We start from the raw sequence: 26,812 nt of genomic DNA, 5'->3' as shown, positions 1-26,812 counted from the left end.
CTTCAGTCATTCACCAGCGATGGCGTGCTGCTGCGTGCCCGGCGCTGTTCTAGGGCAACCTTGTCAGCGAGCAGCTCCTGCGCGCCTTAGGATCCGCCGCTCACCTCTCACCCTAGAGGGACTCTGCCCACACAGCACTGAGGATGAAGTGAATGTGGCAACAGCTCGTATATATGCCCAAACTGCGCCTCCCTGTTGCTATGGGACACAAGCAAATTCAAGTCTTCTGAACTTAAAAAAAAAAATAAGTAGATGGTGGCATAGTCAAAGTTCTTTTGTTCCCTTACAGGAAACTAAGTCAAAACATGCCAGTCTTTCCCTATATTACTTGCTGCTCTATAATCCATTTATTCATTCAACAGACATTTGTTGAACCCCACATGTGCTAAGCGCGATCCTGGACAGTTCTGGCTGCTCTCAAAGCACCAGCAGTCTGGTGAGAGGCTAACATACACATATATTGTTAGAATCCACCCCGGTGGCTGCCTGATGTAGGACACTGACTTTAATTTTATACATAGTTTTGAAAGTCTGGTAAAGACATTGTAAAGACATTTTATGTGAGGCACCAAACATGAAGGCACCTGTGTGTATAATACAACAGAGAACAACATACAGAATTGCTAATGAATGCATAGCTTGAATTGTAGTGATTTAGAAAAAACATACACACACCTCTATTTATACAGAGGATTGAGCCCTGGTTTGAGGTGTCCAAAAGGGATATCATTTTAAATATCCCTGTGCTCCAGCACCGATGGCCAGAAGATGTCACTGCTAACCCATTAGAACCCAGCCAACGGGGCTGTGGCCCAAGAAGCTCCAGAATCCATTCATCAGAGGCCCAGTGGCCGCAAATACTGCTGAGAATGGGCTTCTTGGCGCCTCGGCAACAAGCCCCAAAACTAATCAAGGTTTCCTTATGCCGCTTCTTGGGTCACTATTTTGTAAACATAAGGCTGCTAGTGCCTGTGTCATTGCATTTGGTAAATCTTTGACAGCTCTGCTATTGCTAATGCGAGCCTGTAAGTGACACAATTATGAAATTGCTGACTTGGAAATAGAAGGAAGTGGCTCAGGCCAGCTAGAAGCAAAGGTGGCAGGACGATTCTTGAGGCACCGTCCACAGGGACTACCAGACCACCGTGCCCATGCTCCGGCCCACCTTGTGTTCCCTCCTGCCAGCTGCACAGCACCCCAACACGCATGGATTTTCGCCCAGTCACCCTCCCATATGAAGCTGAGTTCAACCCCCCCTTCCTACACCAGATAAGGTGGAATTAGGAAGCATCCTCTCTTTGTAGCAAAGCAGCCGCCTGGCATGGCGCTGAGAAATGCTGTGTACCAGTCACGGATCAGGACTGGTGCCCAGCACAGAGCTGGCCCTCCTCTTCAAAACCCATCAGAGGTCCTGCCTGGAAAGCAGCCAATGTGCGCTTGAAAAGAACTTCGTGTCTAAAACCTAACAAAGCCAGAGGGTCTGAAGCTCAGGATAACAGTGCTGCCCTGAAATGTGCTTTCATTGTCTGATGGAACGAGTCCTCTAATGGGAAGTCCTGACAGAAAGAAGTGGCATGTCACCTCACCCCAGTATATGATTTTTACTCAGATTCCAGTAATATCCAGTGACATCTGTCACCAGCAAGGTATTGACTGAGCAGGAAATCTGTGCCATCCACATTCTAATGGAGGTGATCCTTAAAGCCACAGGCCTTTCTATTGCTAGATGTTCTGGTGATCACAAATTGCCATGGTCTTCTGTAAGCCAGGGTACACCTGAGTCAATGTGACTTTAAAGCAGTATTCTTGGACTACACTCATCGAGCAGCTGTCATCTCAAACTGAACAAGCCTCACCTAAAAGGTTACAGAATTAGATTCCTGCTCTCAAGCACTTCATGAAAACTTTAAAACTATAACTCATGAATTGAACAGCAGCCTGGGTAAAATACAAGCACAGACGCAGACAGCTTACAAAGTACCTCTATATACACTGCCTTCTTTAACCTTGGAATATCCAGTGAAGTATCATTATACCCATTTCGCAGACGAGGACACTGGGGCTCAGAGAAATGAAGTGACTTGCCGAGATGACACACGGTCAGTACGGCAGAGCAGGCTCTGACTTGGGTCTTCCGAGCCTTGGTCAAACTGTCTACTGAGCCACAGCTGCCACTAAACGATGCAGGCCTGACTCCACGCTGGTATTTCCACTTTAAAAGATGAGCAGACAAGAGATAAAACTTTGGGAATTAAAACAATAATTTTTCTAACTTCCTCTAAGTGAAAAAAGAAAAGGCATTGCTGCCACGGGCATTCCTTTCCCTTTTCCTTTCCTTTGGATTTGACTGGCCAGCCCTGCGTGCCCCCGTCAGAGATACTGCTGTTGTTCCAAGGAGATAAAGTGTTCAACCCTGCCACGGACGAGGTAAGAAGAACCAGTCACCCCGCCTTAGGAGGGTCACAGCTAGAGCAGAGAGAAGGAGCGCACCGGGCAGAGTCCCCACACAGGTCACAGAACCTGAGGCTACCTCGGCAGGAGTGATCCATCTTGTTGAACTGGAAGTAGCCCGACTTGCACTGGCACAGGGCAACGCCGTCCAGGTCGGTGCAGACGGAGGTCTCTCTGTCACACTCAGGGCTCTTCCGCTTGCACAAGCTGCCCGCTGGAGTGGAAAAACAAGGCAGTGAAACAAAACAAAACCTCCTCCCCTTCAAACCTTAAGACACATGAACTTTCTATTTCAGGAGGCTCCGAGAACAGTTTTCCAAAAAGTCCTCTTAGAGGTCCATTCTGCACCGCCGTCTGCCACTGCTTCCCCGGTCGGCCCCAGACCTGCTGGTGAGTAAACTGCTCACGGTGTGCCCCATTGAAAACACCCTTGCAACACACCGTGGGCCGAACAACCAAACCGGGAAGAAACAGGGCACCATCCCCTGCTCTGGTACCTAATGCAAATACAGCTCTTGATGGTGCAGTGTCTTCTGTACCTTCGCACGAAAGGACTGCAGGGGGAAGGTCAGCATAGACCCAGAAAATATGATGATGCTCCTAGCAGGCTGAGAGATGGAGCTGGCCAGACCTGTCTCAAGGGAAAGTGTGTCTCAGCTCTGTGCATCTGGGTGCCTAAAGGGACCAGGCACCACTCCTTGTGGCCTGTAGCTGCGTATTACGAGGAGGTGTATGAAAGACAATCGCTTGCCCAGGCCTGTAGTGTAATTATCTGACTGTCCCCCTCACTACATCGATGGTTCCCTGAGACTTCTTTATCTCTGTGCCTTCAGTGCTTTGCACAGAGACCGGCTGGTACACGTGTCAGCCCTCTAGTCACTGGGCCACCACTAAGAGAAACAGGTGGGCAGAGAAGGAGCCCATCTTTCAGCCTTGCTACCTTGTTCACTTTAGGGCCTTGTTCATTTCATGGGTGAAAAAGAATCATTTCACTATTATCAAAATGCATTCATTGTTGGGCACATGGCTCTCTACGAAGATGTATACAGCAGACACAACAGGGTGCATATTACCATCTAAGATAGGCCCAACTTATAAATGGAGTACACAGACAATAGAACAAAAGTGTGAAACCAACTGGATAGTGAACAGTAACTTCTTCACAGCCACGGACAGGGCAAGGCAAGACAGGTATCTGCTGCTGTTGGGAGGGCAGGGCAGGTTCAGAATGGGGGGAAGCTGCACTGGGAAGGGCCCTGTGTATGTCGTGCAGTGAGGAATGACTGCTGATTTTCCAGGCACGGTCTCCCCTCCCACCTTACAGAAGATACCAACCTATTTGGAAACCAGGAGCCAGCTCTTAACACTGCAAAGCTGCCCCTGCCCAGGCAGGTTCTAGTGATGCGAGCTGACACCCCACACAGGGCTCCTGACACGCACCCCCTTTTGTGCGTTCTGAGCCGGCAGAGATCCTGGTTGCAGGAGGTAAGCTTAGGACACGACTTCAGTTCTCAATGCCAAATTTCCTGCCTTTATCAGTGGAAGCTGGTGTGCTAAATCAGAACTCCATTTGTGTGTGTGACAGAATTTCCTTTGTTTATTGTAAAAAGTTTGTATTTAGGGGAGAAAAATTAAAAATGGAAAATCTCACCAGGCAAACACTGCAAAACTGGCACCAGGGAGGTAGTGAACTTCCACAATCTCTCATCTACATGCTTTGAAGGGTTTGCCAGTCCTCAAGCCTTAACAGAAAGAAATACCTCCAGGGCAAAAACCTGTCCAGGCTGACACTAGCCTTGTCCAGTGGCCAGCTTGAGTTGTATGGTCTGATTAGATATTTTCTGGAAGCCAATCTCACATTTTCCTTCCATCACTCTTCTGAAGCAAGCCTTTCCTGCACAGAAGCAGAGCCAATGCAAAAGCATGGAAAGCTGGCCCTGCCTCTGCCGTGGAAGGGCTGCTACCCTAAACATTTTATCATCAGTCCATCAAATAGAAGCACACATAATCCCATTTTCACATTAAGCCTGGCGATGTGATTTTTCTACATTCACAGTTCCCATGGTCTTTCCTGGGCATAACATCCGCCGAAGCAGACAATGAGAATCTAAGTAAATCTAAAGCTGAGACATTCTGGGGGGATTTCCAAAGACTCTAAACCTCTGCATATGACAAGAGCTGCAGTCCTCTGAAAGGCCAGGAAGTGGACATTTTAGGAATGAAAGGGAAACAACTTTCCTTTCCCTTGGCCATATTCAGAACAGCCCAGTGCTACCCACACATTGAAAACTGTCAAGCCCACCTCTCTGGCCCTCAGAAAGTTTAGAGAGAGACCACACTGGGTTTGTTGGCAAAATCTGGAGAACTGGGAGGAAAAACCGGGAAGTTAGCCTGTTTCTAGCCAGTATGCAGAGCTGTCTTTGTTATCAAGGTCTCTGAAAGGAGAAGTAAGAATGGGACCTCAGGAGCAAACAAGGATGACAGGAGCATTCCCATAAGCCACATCCAAGCGGTCCAGAGAATGGAAGTCTGAGGGTGGGGAGGGCTGCTATGAGCAGCCACTTTCAAATCCAAATATCTGGCCACTTGATTTGAAAGGCATGAATGTATTTGCCAGAGACAAAAAAGTAATCTGGTACAATGTTGCTCACATAGAAGGTACTCCATAAATATTTAGTGAATTGAAAAGTACTCTTCCTACATCACTGGGGAGGAAAAATTGGTACCCTTGAATTCCTGGCAAGAGAAACAACAAAGGAAAACCAAAGAGCCTCAAAGTTTTGAGCATGATATAATGGGACATGAAATTGCTAACTAACTCTCAGATCAACAGCAACTTCAACTCCAGAAAGTTTCACTCTTTTTTTCCAAATTAATAAGTAGCCCTTAAATGGGCCAACCTCCAGCATTTATCCCAGAGTGAAAGGATAACTACCTGGCTCCCAAGCTCTGCAACACACAGGCCCACTCGAGAAAGCTCTCTAGACCAGCACTTCCAAAACCCCGACCCACTGGGAATGTCGTAGATCTACCAGCAGACAGAGCGCCAGAACCTGACGCCACTTATAGCCAGCATCTGGATGCCAGATGGGGAGGTTCCGACCAGATCCTACAACCTTTGCCAGCCCGAGTTGTGTAGGAAAATGAGCTAACTTTGATCACTTATGATGCAGCAACTGGGACAAGCTCCCTTTGCAAAGAAGCACTTCAGATTCCAGCACAGTTCCAATCCCAGAGGCGCAACTTCCCCTCCAAGACCCGAATCTGCCTTCTGAACTTGCCTCTAAGCCTCCTTCATTTTCCTCACACTACATGTGCTGTGGAAACTTTGGCAAAACAGACAAAGCAAGAACAAGAAAAGGAAAATCATCACTAACCACTGGGAGCATTCTGGTCTATCTCTTCTAGTCCTGTTTCTGTGTATTTGTAATTTACAAAAAAACAAACTGAAAAGACCGTAGTGTGCGTAATACTACACATGCTTTCTTACTCAATAGTACATCATGATAAAGGTTTTGGGGTTACTGACAAGTATGTACATTCTGTGTGTGTTTCTCTCTTCCCAAAGAGAGCAGGAACTTCTCAAGGGAAACAAGAGGGATTTCTGCTTTGTTACATGGGGTCCCATATCCCTCTTCCTCCCACACCAACACTGGATAGAAGAAATAGAAGGAGCCACATGCCGAGGACCAGGGGCCTCAGGGCGGTGTATGCACAGGACTCTGTATGTGCGCCTGCACACATGCCCAAAGGGGCATACATATGAAGCCCTTCTGCCTAACACCTGCTTCAGAGGTAGGCTCTGTGATGAGCTTTCCTGGGCCCAAGCGCTGGATGCCTAGGTCTGTGCCTAACTGCACGGGCAAGGGTCCTCCCAGAGGGCCTCTTACCTCTGAATATCCGTCTCTGAGATCCCAAGAACTGGCAGACCTCAGCGGAGGACCTGCAGGAGTTGACACATTTCTGTATCCCATCAGCCAGGTCAAACAGTGTCACATTGGAGGCCATGGAAAAGGTTGTTTGCAGTGAGACCACCACCACGTTGGACTCCCTATGGACAAGTACATGGGTTTTTTGATGGTCCTAAAATGACATGCGGATCCCAGGGCTTTTAGAAAATGAGTATCATTGCCATTCTCCAGCGAGGGGATGGGAGAGCAAGAAGGTCCAGTGACCTTGGCCCTCGGTCACCCAGTGGTTTGGTCAAAACAGGGCCTAGTTTTGTTTACTATCACCCATGTTAGAATAGCTGCCCTTTTCCACTGCCTCACAAGCTAATGTAATTCTGTTACTTACCTAGAAGCATGAACTGTGGATCGCATATAACCAGGTAACGTGGAAAAACACACATTTAACTGAAAGGAAGAACAAGTCTATCGTTAATTGTGAGTTAGACAAAAGCCTTGGACCTAGAACCAATTCCCTATTTTCAGGATAAAACAGGCATTTTGTAGCCATCAGGTTATCAGCAAGTGCTTTACACAGAAGTGGCGTCCTTTTTTTTGTTCTCCTCTTAAATGCCTTTCTGTTGTTCCATGAGTACAAAGGAAAAGAGGCAGAGAGTAAATCAGTGGGGAAAATCTTAGCAGGAAATGATGTTCAGAACAGCACCCTTGGATGCAAAACATCTTCAAAGGAGCAGATCTCTTCTAAGGCCCAGGGTTCCAAAAAACTCAGAGGCAACTGTTTATTTGGACTTTGCATAGCGAACAAGCTCTGTTGAAAAGGCTCAGCTCCTTTCAGCTGCCCCAGGTTTAATAGGCCCTACATAGAACCCTTGCAATCCTCCACGAGTTGACCTAACTCAAAGACAGTTCTTCTTCAAAAAGCCTCTCTGTGGAAAATCATATTACATAGTCAAGAGCCCTTTTGCTGAGGGCAGATTAAAGCTACTCTCCCTGCATTCGCCTTGGGCCCTCAGAGAATGCAGAAAAGCCCTCTACATCATAACGCATCCTGCCTGCCTCCTTGCTCCCCTCCATAATGGGGGCTCGAGGTTTCTCTTATGCAGCAGAGGGTCTCAATACCTTCTTCAATGCAGGCCCTTCTGTCTCCAAAGCCTGCGTCTCATAGACATCTCACTCTCCAGAAGACGGAGATGAACATGGGACGTCATTAAACCCTTTTTGGCTTTGTATGGAATTGTTTTATAGTCTAATAGCAAGGATTTATTATTGTTGTTTTATTATGAATTTGTTTTTCCAGGTATTGGTAAAAAGAGTAACATCTTGGGAAAGACCATTAGAGTGGCTTCCCCAAGTCACTGTTTAAATCTTTCCTATTTCTTGGGGGCAGGTGCATCACATTGCCAATAAATTACACATTGATACTGGGCCCAAAATAACAAGTCAGATAAGTCACTAAGCACTGTGCAATGTGAAGGACTGCACCTCTGTACTACTACCTGAGAAGGAAATATCTACCTACCGCATGACCGAGAGTCAGCTGTGGTGGGGGGACAAGGTGTAGGATTAGCAGGTGTAGGGATTAGTAGACATAAACCCTGCTGGGTAATAGATAATTTAACCTTGCCCAAAGAGAGGTCGGGCCTTTGCCCTTGGCTCCTGAGAGGTAATCTCTAAGCCCTTGGAATGTCCTGCCTAATAAAAATGCTGTGATTTGTGGTGGGGGCCTTCGGTAACATACTATCAGTTCAACCTCTAGAGGGGATGCAGACAGGTCAGCCATACGGGCAGTCAACCTTGTCTACATGACAGAGCCTCAGTAAAGGCTCTAGATACCAAGGCTCAGGTGAGCTTCCATGGTTGGTAACATATTGTCACACACTGTGGCCAAGAGGAGTTAACACTGTCCGTGACTCCATGGGGAGAGGACAACTGGAAGCTCTGCATTTGGAGCCCTCCTCGACTCTGCCTCGTGCACCTCTTTCCTTGGCTGATTTTAACCTTTTAACCTGCAGACTTTTACTGTAATAAACCGTAGCCATAAGTGTGACAGCTTTCCATACCTTCTGTGACTCCTTCTAGTGCCTTATTGAAACTGAGTATGGTCTTGGGGATCCCCGAACTTGCAATTAGTGTCAGTAGCGAGGGTGGTCTAATGAGCTGTTCTCCAACTTCGCACCTGCTCAGTGTGAACTCAGGCAGAGCCACCAGTTTTCTATGTGCACGGGTGTTGGCAATACCTCCTACGGGAGTGCGCCATTCGGCATAGCTCCCGTCACAGGGTGGATGCTCAGTAGATACAGAAATAGAATTGGAATCTGTATTTTACACAAATGAAATTCATAGTCCTATAGAAATGTATAATTCTTGCATAATATACTAACTCTTACCCATAAAGAACAAGTAAAATTGAAATCAGAAATCAATTAGTCTCTAAAACTTATTTTAATGGCAAATTTCAATTTTCTGAACACCAAATCTCTGACTCAGGTAGCAGTCGAGAAGCAAAATTTATTATCTGAGCTTCCATTTTCATCTCTTCTTTCTTCCTCTCCATTTTCTTTTTGTTTTTTATTTTTCTGATAAAAAGCAGGTAAAGAGGGAAGAAGCAGAATCAAAGGCCCCTCGATACACTGTACGGTGGATTCTGAAGCCCTAGACAATCAGGATTAACTGCTACACCTTTGACATTCCCTTGAGGAAAAGAGTATCATTCTCCCCAAGCTCTGAAACAGAGGGAGAGAGTCACACAGTGTGTTGACAGCAGATGGGGCAGAAGGATTTTCTGGGTCCTTTCTCTTCATGGACAGCTCTTATTGGTGCATGTCATCTATGTGTCCATGACTACGAGTTTGCACGTGGAAAAGAAACACCAGGACACAGATAAAGACTGCACCCGAGGACACATTTGAAGAAACACTTCTACTGGGCATGACTAGTTCTCAATACCTCTCTTCTATTTCCGAAAGGCTTTTTATTTTACCGTGAAGTTTCCCTTTCAAACATAATAGAAGTGAAGAATCCAGGAGATACAGCTGACCCCTAGGTGGTCCCCAACTCGGGATGAAATCTGTTCTAGAAAACAAAGGACTAGCATGAAGATGCCTTTCAGGAAACCTACCGTTTTGGTGATTTCATTTTCAACTTCATGTAGATCTGAATGTTTTTCCACGGTAGTATTAAGAAAAGCTCTCTTTAATTTAAACTCTGTCACGAAGGTTCTAACTGAAAATGAAAATGTAGCCCGTTAGACCACACAACAGATGAACCTACGCAAGGCTGTGTGTTTGCAAATCTCTGGAGTATCCAGCTTTACTCCCCCTCACAGGACAATCGCTGTGCATGTCCTTCGCCTTGAGGAAGGAGTCTGTCTTTCCCTCTTGTAGGTTCCTCTCTAGCAAAGTGATCATCTACCGGGCTGAGCTGAAAGCTTAGATCAAGCAGACTCCAAGAGTCTTCTGTGTATGCGCAAGGGCTGCTGAGAGAAAGAGCCTTCTTGACATCTCTGGAGTGCCCAGCAAAGCTGTGACAAAAGACAAAGAAAGCTGGTCTAAACAATATAATCCTAGGAGTGGGGGAGGGAGGTGTAGTGCCAGGCACTAAAAATGCTCACCAGGCCTCATAAGGCTTCAGACAGAGGAAAGCTCTTGCTCTCCGAGGTCTTTAACCGAGTTATACCCTCAATTTTGCGGGGTGCTTTGGTTTCCTAGAGCCATCCCCATCCAAACCCTATTCTTCTTGCTCAGCATAAATGTACTAATTCACTGATAAAAGAGGCTCCCAGAGGTTGTCTGCTTCCTATGAAAGATCACCCAGGCTCTCAAGGGCCAAAACTTAGCATTCAGGCTCACGTGTGTCTGTCTTCAAAGTTCTTTCTTGCTCTATACTGTCTGTGCCCCAAGAAGCCTGATATTCTAAGGACTACCAGGGGGCTGCAGAGAAAGGTTCCAAACATTTGTCGTGGGCCTCTACTCCCAGGGCTGCCAGACTCCACGATTACAAGCCGTGTAATGAAAACAACCCATATTCAAGACGCTGTTAGGTTCAGAAATGAAAGAAAGCAGCCCCACTGGCAAGGCCCATTTCACTCATAAAATAAAATCCTAGTTAACACCAATTTGTGCTGATTGGGCCTGAGGGGAATGGGACTTACAATGCAAAGGCAACCAAAAATTAGTGCAGCATGCTTTACATCTGCTCTTATCTTCCCTTATATTGAATTCTTATCTTTCCCTCTGGACAGGAAAAAAAAAATAAAACCCAACTCAACACACAGAAGTCCATGAAGCTGCTCTTTCACGGAAAGCTTGCATGCTGAATTAAGAAAAAGGCCCGCAAATGAGCCAGGGAAAACATTTAACATCTTATACTTACTGTCTAAAGCCCTTAATCCTTATTTAACATCTTTTTGCTTGTTCTACAGTTCAGTGAAGCCAGCTGCTTAGGACTCTTTCTGAGCAGCAGGGAGTTCTTTGAAAACATTCTTGGCCAAATGAAAGCATTTCAGCATGCTCTAATTTGCATGTTCCTCTGATGTTTATGAACAATGAAGCCAAATGACTTGAAAAGGGAATGATGATTGTTAACGATAGAGCTGCTCTCCTCCTGATCCCTGCTACCTGTGGGACACTCCGCACACAGGCTTCCAAAACAGTCGCCCTACTTCATTTTCACATCTCACGTGTCTAGGTTTACACCCAGACTCTCTGTATAGAAACACACATTGTAAATGTCAGGTGCACAGATCTCTTCTGAATCAGGTCAGCAAATGTGGCCTCTGCTTTCAGCATGAATATGAAGATGCATCAGTCTCCTCCCCAAACCCTGCACTCTCTCCAGGCAGGGTATTTTTGAAGACACACCTTCATGCCCGCAGTTCCATCATTTGGCTTTAAGTCAAATTTTTACTTTAAATTTCCCTATTGATTTCCCTATGCTATCTAAATGATTTTTTTGGCGGGGGGAAGATCCATAATTACTACTTTGCATTCAGAGTAGTTTATTGCTTTCATTGCTTTCAATTCTGGCCCAAAAGCCTGAAGACTAATGTTAAATGATACCTACCATCTGGACAGCTCTTTACCACTTTCAGAGCTTGCTCAAATACACTACTTTATTTGATCTTCACAATATCCCTGAGTGGGAAACAGAGCAGCTGGTAATCGGATTTTACAGCTGAGGAAACTGAGGCTCAGAAGCCGTGTTCTGTGCTGGTGACCCTGGAGCTGGAAGCAAGTCACTGGAGTCCTGGGCAAATGTACTCTCCACAATGCTTCAAAACAGAATCATTTCCATCTTTTGTTTCTTAAACTGAAAACTCCTGGCTTATTTCTTATAGAATGTGACTAAATGGAGTAAGTTACCCCAATGCAAATACATTACTAGAATAAGAGGAATTCTTGATTTTGACTGGTGTCTACATTTCTAGATTCTTCTTTTTAAAATAATGTTTTGACTTGATCATTGCATTTTAAATAATTTTCAAAATTCTACCATTATTTTAGGAAGGTACCAACCTTCTTAAAAAATCCCTTCAGTCTACAGGTAAATAGCACTTTCAAAAGACACAGATAATTCCTCTCTCAAAAATATTTACTGAACATCTTTTGTATATTAAGTATGCAATGGACAGTTTAAGACCATTCAAAGCTGAGTCATTTCACCTTCCAGTTTCCTTATCCAGCTTAGAAACTCTGTATTTTTTAGTTTTAATTTCTTCAGCAAGTTAGGTACTAAACTTGGCATTCTAACCAGTGTCATACCCTGCACACAGGAAAGCTCTTATGATTAACACATTATTGTGGAGCAGGGAGAGCTGTGAGTTGGATACCAGGCCCCTCATCAACCAATTACATAAGCTTGGCCACTTAGCACCTTGTCAGGGCCTTGGTTTTCATTTCGTTTGTTTACTTGCTTTTTAACCTATAAAATGGAGATTACATTAAAATCAACCAGCTTTATGAATCTGTCAAATTAGGGAACAAAATATGACAAATTGTGTGGAATAATTATGACAGCAGCTTTGTCAAAATTATCTGCCTGTGGACAAGAACATGAAGATCATTTTCAAAAATTAAAAGAATGTGTGGATGCGGTAGGACAATCAGGATTTTGTTCTTTCTTTTGTCCCCCTGAACTGTTTTTCTTTACTATGTAGTCAGAATATCACTTGATATATTTGTTTTCTAACTGCAGGGTGGAATGGTTAGGCAAATAATGTTATGCACAAATGATGGCATATTACACAGTCATTAAAATGTTTGGATAATATTTTTAATAACATAGGAAAATATTTAAGATATAAAGTTTCTACAAATATCATATGATTTCAACTATGTAAAAATATAGTGCACATCAAAAAATTGTAAAGTAAGGTGCTGTATCTCTGAACATTGGAATAATAGGCAATGTCTTCCACTTCCTTCTATATTCCTTAAGTTTATACCTTGAACACATTGATTTTGAGTAGGGAGAAAAACAGTAAATGTTACTTTGTAAAATATATTGTGATACAGATAAATTCCAAGATAGACTAACTCTCTTACCCAAATTGCATATTCCTTTTTCCAATTGGTACCCAACTGGGCATTTGCAGATAAAGGATCCCTGAGTATTGTTGCACATGGCCAGGGGTGGGCAGGGGTTCGAGAGGCATTCATTCACGTCTGCAAAGGAGAGAAAGCAAGACCACACTGCATCTGCAGCAGGCAGAAAACCATAATCCAGTACAGTAAGCACTTACTAAGGGGCAAATGGCACTAGGTGAAGTGGGGCCTCAAGGATGAGTAAGAGACCACCTGTCCTCAAGGGGCTGACCACCTACTGAGAGTAAAGGCAGCCATATAAACAATTAACTATAAATATAAGGCAGGATTTGGACGTAAAGAGATTTTGATGAAGGGGAGAATTAAGGACTGTTTAAGATAACATCTGGACTATGACTGGGAGGACTTTAATAAACAGACTTGGTGGGTGGGGGATTCTAGGCTGAGGCACTCACACATTAAAGGCCAGGGGTAGGAAATGTAGGGGTCTTTAGGGAGCTGTAGGCGGTCCAGTGTGGCAGGAATGTATAAGGAGCCCAGGAACGGAACCAGATCAGGAAGTTTGCGAGTGCCACACAGCAGTACCTGGCGCTATCCTGCAGACAACACACACGCATGCTAATTCTCAAGGACGCAGGAAATTAACGAAAAAATCTTATTTTTCTACATTGTGGAGGCAAAAGAAGTTTACTGGATAACCCAATGTGTAGACCACAGGACATGACTGTTTCTCTTACCCACACTGCAGTCATCCCCTTGCCAGGAAGGTGAGCACACACATCGGTAGCCACGACTGGCGGGGTCCACGATGCATTTGCCGTCATGAAGACAGGGGTTCGTGGCACAGCTGCTGACTAAAACACATTCCAGGAAGGAAGCAGTTAACCACACAGGAGATGTAAAGGCAGCTTTAGGCAAATATTTAATTACCCCAGCTAATATGTGATGCTTGCTTATTTCTGTTAACTTGCCCTGAAAGGCCACACTACTAAAACAGAAGGGGTTCCTGAGAGGTGCAGAAGACGAGTGCAGTGGGACTGGGCACTGGTACCACTCTGCGTCCATATGTAAGTGGCAGACAACCGCATCCCTCAAGGCAAGAACTGACTCAAATCAAGTGCTGCTTACAGGTGGCCAGTTCAGGATTGATGATTACACTGCCTTTGCGATATTTAGAAAAATCTATTTGAATTTAAAACACAAATTAAGGAGGAAAAGGACCTCTGATCAACTGACCCTTCCTGCTGCAAGGTTTACTCTGTGTGTGTGTGTATGTGTGTGTGTGCACGCACACATTTGGTCTTTTTTCTTGGACTTCCTTTATCAAAACCATTGCATCCTTTATCCAAAAATCTCCAAATTTAACTGGGCCTCCACATATTGTCCATCATTTAGAAAATGATCAGAGTTGAGAACTACAATGCCCTCTTTTTACGTAATACAAAAATGGGCCCTATCTGAATTCATCTAGGCCCTCATGACAAACACACTTCAATGTCATCTTGGACTCCCAGCTCCCTAGGGCAGTGACCACAACTCTGTAGTGCTCTGTGTAAGGGGCAGCTTCACACTGCAGTTATGTAATAATTGCTTCATAAAGGTTTCTGACACAAACTTAGGAAAGCTGAAAGCTATAACGTAACTGCATTGTCTGCAAGGAGTAAATCAATGGCAGCATGAGAAAAAGAAGGTGGAAGTCAAGAGTCCTCACTCCAAAAAAAATAAACTCTGAAAACAAATGAGCTAAACCTAAAGGCGGTGTTCCTATTTTTCACTGCTACTTTAAATATTATCTAAAATCTCCTACACAAGCACAGCACCTAAATAACAAACACTGTACCCATGAACCCTGGCACAAAAATACATTAACAGCGGGTGGATCTGCTCCTAATACTCGCTATAGTTATCACTGGAATGGCTATCACTGGCTTTAAAGGAGACTTGTGAGTTCCGTTCCATCTAGTATTGGAACACACTTGGCCTGTGAAGATGAAGACTGTGAGCCTTGAAGCAAGGCCCCCAAGCTTCCCTGAAGAGGGTCCACCTTTCACTTCCCAGAGGTGCTCAGATCAGCGGCACAAAGGGGGCACTGTGCGGCTGGCAGTGGGTGGCAGAGCCCAGGGTGACTGAGGCTGACTAGCGCTCCCTGAGCTCCCTGCTCCAGCCACTACAGAGCACCCTTCTTCTTTCCTTCTTCCTTAAGATGCCAGCTTCCATGTCACCCCGTCTCCAACAGCAGTTTTGCTTTCCTGGGTCTGGACAACCCAAAGTGCAATTTGAAAAAGATGTCAAGAGATATACCATCCTACTTCCTTCTGCCATTCCTTAAATGACAAAGGATAATTTGATGGCTTTATTTCCTTGCACCAGCAACTTCAACATGGCTATAAAGATAACTGCCCCCCCCCCTCAGTGCAATGTGAAGGCGCCCCAGTCACGCAGACACCGGGGGAAAGGTGAGCTCATCGTCTTTCTATTTACATGTCCCCCACCCCCATTTACCAACTAGCACCATGCTCTCTGGGGGACAAGGAGCTCGGGCTTCCCTGGATCTGGAAAAGCCTTCTGCCCCCAAGAAGGCCCTGGTGACTGCAGTGCCAGCTGACTGACTCAGGGGCTCTGGGCTCTGATTCGGGGGGCAGGCACCCAAATCGGTCCCGGTCTCAGACAGGCCTTCTACAGCTTCCTTACCTCCCCACCTCCACCCTCCCATCCCGTATCACTGCTCTGGCCTCAGAGGGGTTACAGGCCTGCTTGGAAAGCTCTTGCAATTCCAGGGCATTAAAAGCTACCCTTGCACTATGAACTGACATCACACACGGCCAAAGCATCCTCTTCTCTTTCTTCGGGAAGAATTATGTAACTAGGGGTGAGAAAATTAGGTCCACCGTGACCTACTTGTATGCTTTAAGTGTTTCAAGAGGAAGCAGTTTAGGTCACAAAACACACTCTTTCAAGTACTAGCCATTTGGACTCACAGGAACCCTGGGCCCCATGCAGCTCTTATCCTGGGCGAGACCTAGCACTTAACGTGTGCTTGTGAGACTGCGTTTTACCTGAGGCTGAAGACATCAGCGCTGTGGGGGACCAGGTGCTACTATGAACAGCAAAGGTGGCAGATTTAGGAGTCAATACTTCAGCCGTGGAAACATCTGTGGTTTGGGGAGAAGGAGACGTTCTAAGGAAATGTGAAGTTGGGCTGTGCTCTTCTATAATGCCAAGCCTTGTGGTCAGTTCTTTTGCTGATGTGAGTACACCAGTCGGAGGGATCGATCCAGTGGTAGCATCTATGTGCACTTGGTTCCTCTTTGTGCTGACAGCACTGTCTGTGGAGATTTGTGGCACGAGGATTTCAGGATAGGTCGGCAAGAACTGCTCTCTAGCCGTAGTCTGCACAGCTGCAGGGCCAGTGATCAGAGGTGCTGTGCTTGATGGGGTGCCGGGAGTGATCATGGGAGGTTGAGTGATCTCAGGAGTGGTGGTTGTCAAAGCTGGAGACACTGGGGCTAAGCTGGTGCTCGTGGCTGGAAGGGTTTGCTCTGTGGAGGACTCTGTTAAGGCTGGAGGTAAAGGGACCTCCGAAGGAGAGCTCACTGTTACGGCTCTGATGGGCTCCGTGGTCAGAGACACCAAGCTCAGTGACTTTGACTCCGTAACAGTTTTCTCTTGGTGTGAGGCGCTCTGGTTCTTAGCACCTGCTGTTTGACTACTGTGGAGTGTTGCCACAGATGCTGCCACTGTCGACATCTGAACTGAAGTCACAGGAGTCCCCCTTGCCCTGGGCAGGACCGGGGAAGAAGATGGGTGTAGTAAGGTTGTTTGTGAGACAGAAAGTGGGGCAGGGGTAGACACTGCCAAGGATGTCAGTAAAGGTGAGGGTGAAGAAGACAAAGGTGGAGATGCATCAGAGGCAGACTTCAGCAGGTACACAGAGGCCCTGGTTGATGGTAAGGCTGATGAGAACAACTGGTGGGATTGTGACACTGAGGGCAGAGGCAAAGGAGACCCTGAAGAAGAAGAAGAGTCACCAACAGACGAAGCATCAGTGTCTAGAACAACTGAAGTGTTTGGCATATTAATGGTGGATGTGTAGGATGGAAGGTTGGATGTATGCACAACCAGAGACTCAGTGGAAGGCTGAGCATATCCCCCATCATAGGATGAGATGTTACTTCTTTCAGTCTGAGTATGAGAAGAGGAAGAATAGTCTGAATGTGAAGAGTTTGAGGACTTTACATAAGAGGTCGAGCTCTCCCTGATGTCCGAGGATGAACTGTTATCTGTAATGGATAGTAATGTCCGTTCTCCTTTGGTGAAAGTAGATGAAATGTAAGTGTGGTCTGTGTGGTCGCTGGAAGTCCTTTGTTCAGTACCGGTGCCATTCACTTGATCATAGCTAATTCCAGTGACTACAAAGGGAAAAGCCAAAGTTAGGTCAAGTAAACAAACAAGAAATTTCTGAAACACACAGTATAAAACAGACTTTCAATGTCCTATCCACAAACTTAAGTGGGTGAAACTTTCTTTGGAGAGGTGGTTTACGATGGTGAGTGCTCTGAATAGAGACGGTGTGGCCAAATGACTGGTCAGTGTCTGCTCTCAGCCACTGCTTCTCACATGAAATGGTAATAAAAAAGAAGTGGGGACCACAAGCCTAAAAATAGAGAATAGTTCCAAATTCCTTCCACATGCCTTTTTTTGGTAAAAACAAATTGGTATCTGAGAAGCTCTTAAGACCCCCAATAAAATAACTATTATGCCTAAATGGAAAAAGGAAAACCCTCCTAACTCTCCATTCTGCATAGTGAGATATTTCTTTCCCAGGAGACTGGCCTTAGCCACAAAGTGGCTGGTCCCCTTTATTTTCAGCCTCCCAGCAGACAGTCCCAAACGCCTTAGGTGAGTGTGGGGGATCAATGGGGGGGGGATGTTGGAGAGGGGCGTTTGCCTTCCTGAGGTGGGAGAGCCTAGAAAGTTCTCTTCATAAAGAGTTTGTAAGATACTTTGTGGGTGGATCACCAAGTTAATCGTCCTAGGACTTTGAGTAAATGGACAGATGAGCAGAAGGGACGCGTCAAGGGGCTCTGCGGAAGACACACCACCTCCGAGGGCGCGCGAGGCGGCCGGCGACTGTGAGACCAGGCCCGCGCCATCGGTCGCGTTCCGGCGCGGAGTGGCGCTGTCCGCTCCGGCAGAGCTCCCCCCCTCCGGCGAGGCGGCGCGGGTGCCGGCGTTGGTGGCGGAGAGAGACCGCAGCGTGCGCTCCGCGACGCCAGCCAGAGTAGCCGAGGGGTACGCGCTGCGAGGGGGGGCCCCGGCCGTCCCGTCCTCCACGTTGTCACCGTCGCGGCTGTCTTCCCCGGCTGCAGGAAGAGCAGAAGGGGACAGCGAGCGATAAATGCTGAGATGCAGCGGGCTGCGGGGACTGGCGCTTCCCTGTGCCTCCCCGCCCTTTGTCTGATGCGAGCCGCTGTCGCACCGCAGCAGGCACTGCCTATCAGCACATCTGTTGGGGCAACTGGATTTACGGGAAAGCTTATCTCTTCAGAGAACAGGATCCACACTGGATTTCCGCTCGGTGATACACATAAGAAATAGAGTTTCTGTCAGGGAATTGGCAGTGGTGGTGGGGGAGCCCAACGGTGGGCAAAAGACTAACGACCCTTTTGGGGGCTTTAGAAGTTCGCACAGGGCCCAGTGCGGGAACACGACCTCCCAGAGATCCGTGAACGCTCCTCATTCTATAGAGTTGTCAGGACAGAAGCTGAGAAACCCGCATGTGGTCAGAGGTGAAAGGTGGGCTTGTTTTTTATTTTCTTTTATCTTTTTTAATGCATTTGTTTTATTTTATTGATGGGGAATGGAACAGAGAAGGTGACACGTGAATAAATATCCTTTTCCTCCTTTTTGGGGCATATATTTTATGCTATAAACCTAACGAATCTTAGAAGTATCTTAGATTGTTAGATTAGCAAATAAACCCTCTTTTCAGAAGTGACAAAAATGAGGTCCCATTCTTCTTGGCCTAAATACTTCATAATCTGTCTATATGAGAAAAGAGACTCTTTTCCTGGTTCTTATTCCCATTCCCGGCCCACACTAGCCCTTGATACCCTATGGGCACACTTTGATGGAAAACAGATGTAAAGTTGAGTGTTGGGTAAATTCATTTCAGGATGGGTTCCAATTAATGGAGAGACAGGAATGAGCGTGGGGACAGGACACACAGTGACCTCAAGCAGCATTGAGAAACCCAGGAACCAGAGAGAGCCAGGCTGCAGAGCTCAAGAGACCTATGGAGAGCCCACCAGGAGAGGCTCGGGAGCAGGTGTATCTAAGCACGATTTCCCTAGGCAAAAAGACAAAAGCCTTGGATGGGGAGATCTTAAACGCTCTGTTCAACAAAATTTACGCAAACAGCCACAGCAGGGTTACAGGCTTAACAAAGTGGAGAGTCACAACCTGAAGCAGAGGGGCTGAATCTGAACACAGAAAAAAGAACGGACTGAGAGCTCTGAAAGGCTGGATTGCAGAATCAGTCAGCTTTGGGTGGTTCCAAGGAAACGAGGAGATAAAGCTTTGTGCTAATCCACAGTGAGATGGCTTCAGGAATGAGGCTACTCGTTATCTACCTCTTTATAATTGCACTCCGAGAGCTGATCACAATGAAATCCCATTTTCCACAGGAACTGCCTGAGCATTAACTGCAGAGAGAAAGGGTACTGAGGAGATAGATGTGAAAGGGAAAGGCTACTGAACCTAAGATCCTGGTTTGAGAAGGTAAAAATCCTGAGTCCTGCTGTGGGGAGGGGGAAAATGATTCCTTTTGTTTAGGAGATAGATAATGTGTTTTCCAGGGACAGACACAAAAGAGTATAAATATCCCTCACCTGTATGTGTGGTATTCTCTCATGATAAGCATATGCTTTTGTATATCACGTGTGTAGTAATAATATGCTAATCTTCCTCATCAAATAGGATTCTCATATGGGGGAAATGGAGCTGCTATTATTAGTGGTAGAGAGGTAAGAATTTAAACCTATTAAAAGCTTAAATGATAAGTTACCGCATTTTTGCTTTAGTCAGAATACACTTTATATTGATAAGCCTGCTGAGAATTGTTTTTAAAAATTACCCAGCAGCATTATTAAAACAGAACATCAAAAAAAGTTTGATAAATTGGACTTCATCAAAATTAAAAACTTTTGTGCTACAAATGATACCGTCAAGAAAGTGAAAAGACAACCCACGGAACTGCCTGCAAATTATATATCTGATAAAGGACTAGGATTTAGAATATACAAAGGACTCTTACAGCTCAATAATAAAAAGACAACCCAATTTTAAAATAGGCAAAAGATTTGAATAGACATATTCAAAGAAGATATACAAATAGCCAATAAGCACATGAAAAGCTGCTCAGCATTGTTAGTCAGCTGGGAAATGCAAGTCAAAACCACAATGAGATACCCTTCACATGCACTAGAATGGCTATAATCAAAAAAGATGGACAAGTACAAGTGTTGGTAAAGATGTGGAGACTCCGGAACATTTGTATGTTGCTAATTGGAATATAAAATGGTGCAGCCACTTTGGAAAGCAGTTTGGCAGGTCCTTAAAAGGTTAAAAATAGAACCACCCTATAATCTGAAAATTCCAAGAGAACTGAAAACATATGTCCTGAATGTTCACAGCTGCATTATTCATAATAGCCAAAAGGTAGGAACTACGCAAACATCCATCAATTGATGAAAGGATAAACAAAATGTGGTATACCCACACCAAGGAATATTATTCAGCCAATAAAAAGGAATTAAGTAGTGATATATGCTACAACATAGATGAACTTGGAAAACATGATGCTAAAGGAAAGACACAAAAGATCACATATTGTATAATTTCATTTATAGGAAATGTCTAGAATGGGCAAATCCACAGAAACAGAAAGTAAATTACTGGTTGCCAGGGGCTGGGAGGAGGGCAGAATAGCAAGTGACTAATGACGAGTATGGGGTTTCTTTTTGGGGTAATGAAAATGTTCTGGAATTAGATAGTAGTGACGGTTGCACAACTTGTAAATATACTAAAAACCACAGAATTTACACTTTAAATGTGCACATTCTATAGAAAGTGAATTATATCTTGATAATGCTGCTAAAAGAAAGGGAGAATTTCTTTTGATGAATGCCCAGTCATTTTCACCTTCTAGAAGCTCTGTGATTGAGGCCAGTATGGGGCCGTGGGTTGTGCTACAGGGCCAGAGAAGTCCCTGAGCTGTGTGGGAAGAGGAGGCGACAGCAACAGTTTCTCAGAGACGTACCAGAAAAAACTGGGGATATATAGGAATATCTGTATCAACCAGCGAGAAGAATGGCTTGGGGATAATGAAACTAGAGGAGCCTGGGGAGTTACTTCATCAATGCCTGGTCTTAATGTGCCTCAGAGGGCATAAGCATCTCAAGTCCCTCCCTGCTCTGTGTGGTACAGTTCTGTAAAACGAGAACTCACTTGAACGTTCTCCACGTGGTGCCGAAGAATCCAGGCTTTCTGAGGAAGATGTGGACAAGGACTCTGAGTAACTGCTATCACTCAACACTGTGTTACTTCCTCTGGACTGTGGAGCAGAGTCCGAGACCTGGTTCAAAACTGAAGTGTTCACCACTTCGGGATATGAGGCAGAGCTTCCCGTGGCATCTGCAAATGTCTTGCTGTTGGTCAGGAACCAGCGTGCAGTGCTCTCTCCACTTCTGGTGGATGGGACTGACCCGGACATGGACTCAGTCTGTGACACAGAACTTCCATTTTCCACCTCAGAGCTGCTGGTAAGGTGATGTCCTCTGAAGGCTGTAAGGTATCACGGGAAAAAATGCCGTTACGTGGATATGAAAGAGATCCCTCAACAACTAAGAAGAGAGTCCTCTCCAAGAAAAGAGGAACTTTGCCAAGGAACCTTGTACATTATTTATTATATGTATAATCTGACATGCACTATCATATTCTAAATAATTACTTCAAAACTCTTGGGTGGCAGCAAAATAAAAGCTGGTGAACAGGGGACCTTTTAAACAGCATGTGCAAATAGCAGAGTAACTTATAGGCTGTGTGTTTTATTACCTTTCCCATAAAAAGTGGTCAAGGGAGTATGTCATTATGTCCAGCAAATATGACGTGCATAAATGTAGTGCCTAGGCAGAGCACTTTTCCAAAACAGTTTTAATATTAATACAGATTATTCTAATTCCAAAGTATAGCAAAAAAAAATCAACTATAGGGAGTAAATCAAACCATGAATTTGGGAACTACACTGATACCTGCAAAATTATGTGTAAAGATGATCTGTACACAAAACAACGGAAGCCAGGTTTAGAGAGTGGGCCAGCTCCCACTTTGAAGACAATTCTGTAGAGTGAAAAGAAGATGAAACCAAGCACAAGAGCCCCGAGGCTGCAGTCTCAACTCTGCTGAGTGAGCTAAATGGCCACGCATGCATTACTCAACCCCTCTGAGCCTCAGCTTCTTCATCAGTAAAAAAGCAGGAGGAATAACACCCATCTGACTAACTTCACACGTTCTCATAAGGATGAACATCAAAATGCAATAATGTGGTATACCACATAAGGAGCTGGTGTCATCAAAGAGCATGCTTTTCTTTGGCGGTTACAAATGGTCTTGAAGAGATTCTCCTAAGGAAATTCAACTATTCATATATGTCCCTAACAGATCAAGTAAAGATGGACTACTTACTTGGGGAATCATTTTGCCAATGTAAAGATCTAAGTCCAAGTTCATTTACTGGGGATGGCTCAATGGATTCCTCAGCACTTGAATTCCTTCTCGATTCCACTGCAGAGAGTGAAGAGTGGACTGAGGCTGAAGTCGTGGCTGTCTTAGAGTCCTCAGGGAAGCCCTCTGTCTCATTTGTAGGCCCAAGACTGAGAGTTAAAGACCGGAGCGTCCTGGGGACACCATCAGTGAATGTGGTGGCAACGTGCGTACTCTTTATCTGACTGACCGAGGGGCTCTGGAGACTGGTGGAGTTGTTAAGCTCCTCCATACTTCCAGAAGCTACAAAAGAAGAAGATAATGCTTCAAAACTACTCAGGAGTTTGAGAAAATCAGGAATGCAGATAGATACAAATGATGTCTACTATATTTTGGTGGCTAAATCTAAATACTGCAGACCTAATATAGATGCAAACATGTGTGTGTGTTTAAACATACATGAGCAACCAGGACATACTCTCACTCTCTCCTCACTAGCTCTAATTGGCATAGAGCTAAGTGGAGAAGCAGTGAGGTCCTCACCAGGCACAATGAAAAGCTTATGTTCAACTAAAAGGAAAATAGGAGAAAGCAATGCAAATACTTATTTGCCTTGGTTTTTATAGAGGAAGATGAGAACTTCTGCTGAATTCTACATTATAGATTAAACAGGACAGGTCATGGTGACCAGGTTTTTGTCATTGTTTTGTTTTGGTTTAGCAATGCAACCCTTTTGTTCAAATGCTATTATAGATTAAAATCCTATACATAAAATGAATAAAAATGGGGTTACTGCAGGATGCCCAGGCCGCAGGTCACCACTGAGGAGGCCTGGGGTTTTGCAGAATATGGTTGGGACACTAATGGCCTAGAACAATAATCCCCAGCCTTGTCACCATCAAAGGCTCCTTATTACTCCTCACCTTATGGCCACCATAACCTTTATGTTTTGAAAGACTATTCATCAAATTGCATTTATTAAGTAACAGAACTTCTAAGCCAGCAGGAAACATTCATGATTACCCCACGAATTTGATTTAATCCCATCCAAAACCAAACAGGCTTCATTACTGTAGTTAGTCTCATTAAGCTTTAGAGAGCAGCTTTGAAATCTACATGCTCCAGTGGGGCCCCAGGAGATCAAGCACTCCAGGAACAATTTTTCTAAGCAATGGATGGCAGCCATTGGGTAATTGTCAAGAACCTCAAGAAGTGAATTATACACCATTGGTCAAAATGCATAGTCTGCTCTGCATAAGCATGGGTGGCTCGCTGATGGCTCCCTTCTGCAGGAACTTTCCAAAGGGTACCCTAAGAACTGACCTCCAGAGGGGTATATTAAAATCTTCATTCCAAACAGGAATAAACTACAGGAAAGCTTGGTGAGTAGAAAGAAACCTGGTGGGTAAGACCAAAGGCAAAAAAGAGAGTGGTTTTTTTTTTCTTTTTAAGCTAAAAATAATAAAAAGTACTCTACACCTATATAGTAAAAGCCTTTGAGCTATTAATTATGACCCAGAAAATGGAGAAAGGAGGTTGTCATTATAAAGAGTTCCTTGAAGATCAGTCTTATATGCAATCATGACCAAAAGCACAAATAAATTTTAAATAGAGCGCACAGGAAACGAAAGTTTCCTCTTACTCTTATGCAAAACCATAGAACCAGCTATACCTAAAACATAGTCTGAAGCTCTGGTCACTGGACCTCAATGAAGACAAAATGAAGATGCAGACAATTCACAGAACTATTATTTGAAACAAAAGAATAGAAAGACCTGGATACAAAAATAGGATCCCAGACCACCCAAAGTCACCCTTACTTGAAAACAAAAACTAAACAAAAGATACAGTAGTATTAAAAAAAAGGAAAGCATAACAGATATGCCCCAAATCCTCACTCAACCACTTAGCTTCTCAGGCCTAACTTCATGAGAGTTATCATCTATATCCACCAAATTACAATCATCAGATCACTGCATGCTCTTTCAAAACAATTTTATTCCCAGTAAACTGCATTATTCCATCCATTCAATGTACCCATCAAAACACAATGGTGATTACATTGGGGTCAGCCTGGATTACCCAGGCCTGTCCACCTCTGGTGGTTTTAGCAAAAGTGGCCACAGAAATACAATCCCCAAAGTCACAAATGCTGAAAGTCATGACAGGAAAATGGCTCTGTTTTTCCCCAAATCTGAGAGCTCTGTAGAACGCTACTTCTTCATGTCATCATCTCATCTCATCATTATCATCATTATAAAAAGCTACCATTTACTGACCAGGCATTGTGCTAAGTACTTTAAATACGAATCTCATTTAATCCTCATGGTAAAGCTATGAAATGCGTGTGAATACTTCTGTAGACTTGGAAGTAGAGGAAATGTTTGGTCAAACTAATCTACAATCACCACTTATATTACTCAATGAGCACCTGCTAAATAAATCTAAGGGGAAATGTACCATGTTTCTAACCAAAAAGCCAGCATGCCCTTCCTCGCTCATTTTTACTCCTGAAGGAGCCATTCAAAAATGGAGGGACCATCCACCTGGGAACAGAAACACGCCAAGTCCCTATTCTTTATAACGGGAGGTGGGAAGAATGCCTACCCCTCTGGAGAAAGTGCACAGGCCACTCTCCAGTCACAGCACACAATACTGGAAGCCAAGGCATGCGTCAGCATGGCCAGCCTAGACTTGACTGCTATCCAGAACTTGCCAAAAGTACAGCTGAAGCGGCTGATACTTGAGAAAGATATGCTAAATCTCCAACCTTCTGAGGTATTTATGCTGTCTCCCTTTACAAAGGGAAATCACCACAGAGCCATTTCCCTGGACCACATTAGCTTAGATGCCCACAGAAATACTTTTATAAGTTGAGATCCATTATTATACCCTCAGCTCCTACTGAGAATCTATATGAACTATCACCTTTGAAAGAACATTAGCATAATTTCCACAAAGCAGCAATTGAAGGCCTTTTCCATTATGATCCTCAACATTTCTTATATAAATAGCACTCTTAGAATTTACTGCCCCACAACACTTATGCCTATGGATGAATTGTGTGCTTGCCCTTATCTGCCAACAATCGCCTGCCACACCCGGTTTCCCTTTGTGCCCTGGTTTCCAGGAAGCTCAGCGCTAAATTTAGTGCTCAATTGTAGCCACTCACACAATTCAACATACACATATCTCTTTGCACCTTTAAAAGAGAGCTTTTCCCCCGTTTGTTGCTTCACTTTTCCCCCCAGTTACCAAATCATACAGGGTCATTATAGAAAATATGGGAAGATGTAAAGCAGCAAGGAAAATCATTTCAAATGGTTTCTGATCTCTTTTTTTAGAATCTTATTTTGTTGCCTGGGCCTATATCTGCTTTAATGCTGTAAGGTGTACAATGTATTTTTGGAAGCAGGTAACTCCTGACCATCTCAGCCTCAGAAGAGGTTGTACAGTTGTGCTGCAGGTGCATTTCTGGGTAGTGGAGTGAGGAGTGGAAGGGGGTTCAGAACCCAAAGGGTGGATGTGTGTGGAGTAACAGACACTGAAACTAGGAAGGGTATTTCAGAGCAACTGGTCAAATCCTTTCATGTTTCAAATAAGGAGCTTCCTCCTCCCTGTGCCAGCCTCCTAGCATCACCAATCTGACGGGTCTAAGTGCCAGGCTTTTCACTGGGTCACGTTTACCAGTGGATGGCGGAGCCAAGTGCCAAAAGGCACGAGCCCCCACTGTACTCTCTCTTCACTCCTGTTTTTTCAGAGCTGGCCAGGCAGGCCAGGTGGAGTCCGGGTCTGCCTCTGGCAGGTCCTGCTGGCTCTTGCCAGAGTGCCAGAGCTCCTGTATCATGTAGTAGAGAGGGATGGTAGCAGGTGCGAGCGTAGCTTTAAAAATGAAGCACAACTTTGTTTCCCATGTGTCTTCAGGTCCTTGTGCACGTATCCTCTGCATCTCCATGGGGAGGAGGGGAGGTTGGAGGCTGGAGTCAGATGTCCGTGGCTGCCTGGCGATAACCCCCTTTAAAGCACTCAGAGCCCTCTCCAGTATCTGAAAGGGTGGCAGGATTCTACCTAGAACAGAACACCCCATTTGCTAAAAAGGAAGAGAAATGCTCCGTAAAAGATGCAAGGAATAGGAAAGATATGGTGGAA

General features: G+C 44.8%; 1 protein-coding gene across 2 annotated transcripts in view; it reads right to left on the bottom strand.

Annotated features, from left to right (window-relative positions):
• Nucleotides 1-26,812, bottom strand: part of HEG1 (heart development protein with EGF like domains 1) — a 77,849-nt gene that overhangs the window by 21,766 nt on the left and 29,271 nt on the right. Inside the window, exons 4-13 of one of the 2 annotated variants that reach the window (XM_045540104.1) lie at nucleotides 22,646-22,966; nucleotides 21,410-21,745; nucleotides 18,001-18,264; nucleotides 15,958-17,310; nucleotides 13,639-13,755; nucleotides 12,902-13,021; nucleotides 9,478-9,581; nucleotides 6,748-6,806; nucleotides 6,342-6,502; nucleotides 2,531-2,665 (exon numbers count right to left, since the gene is read on the bottom strand). In XM_045540104.1, coding sequence (XP_045396060.1) covers nucleotides 2,531-2,665; nucleotides 6,342-6,502; nucleotides 6,748-6,806; nucleotides 9,478-9,581; nucleotides 12,902-13,021; nucleotides 13,639-13,755; nucleotides 15,958-17,310; nucleotides 18,001-18,264; nucleotides 21,410-21,745; nucleotides 22,646-22,966 — 2,970 coding nt within the window. The remainder of the gene's footprint in view (nucleotides 1-2,530; nucleotides 2,666-6,341; nucleotides 6,503-6,747; nucleotides 6,807-9,477; nucleotides 9,582-12,901; nucleotides 13,022-13,638; nucleotides 13,756-15,957; nucleotides 17,311-18,000; nucleotides 18,265-21,409; nucleotides 21,746-22,645; nucleotides 22,967-26,812) is intronic. The other variant, XM_045540105.1, reaches the window with a different exon arrangement.

Source organism: Lemur catta, chromosome 1 (genome assembly GCF_020740605.2).
Source record: "Lemur catta isolate mLemCat1 chromosome 1, mLemCat1.pri, whole genome shotgun sequence".
NCBI lineage: Eukaryota > Metazoa > Chordata > Mammalia > Primates > Lemuridae > Lemur > Lemur catta.
This window is presented reverse-complemented; position numbering and strand designations above follow the sequence as displayed.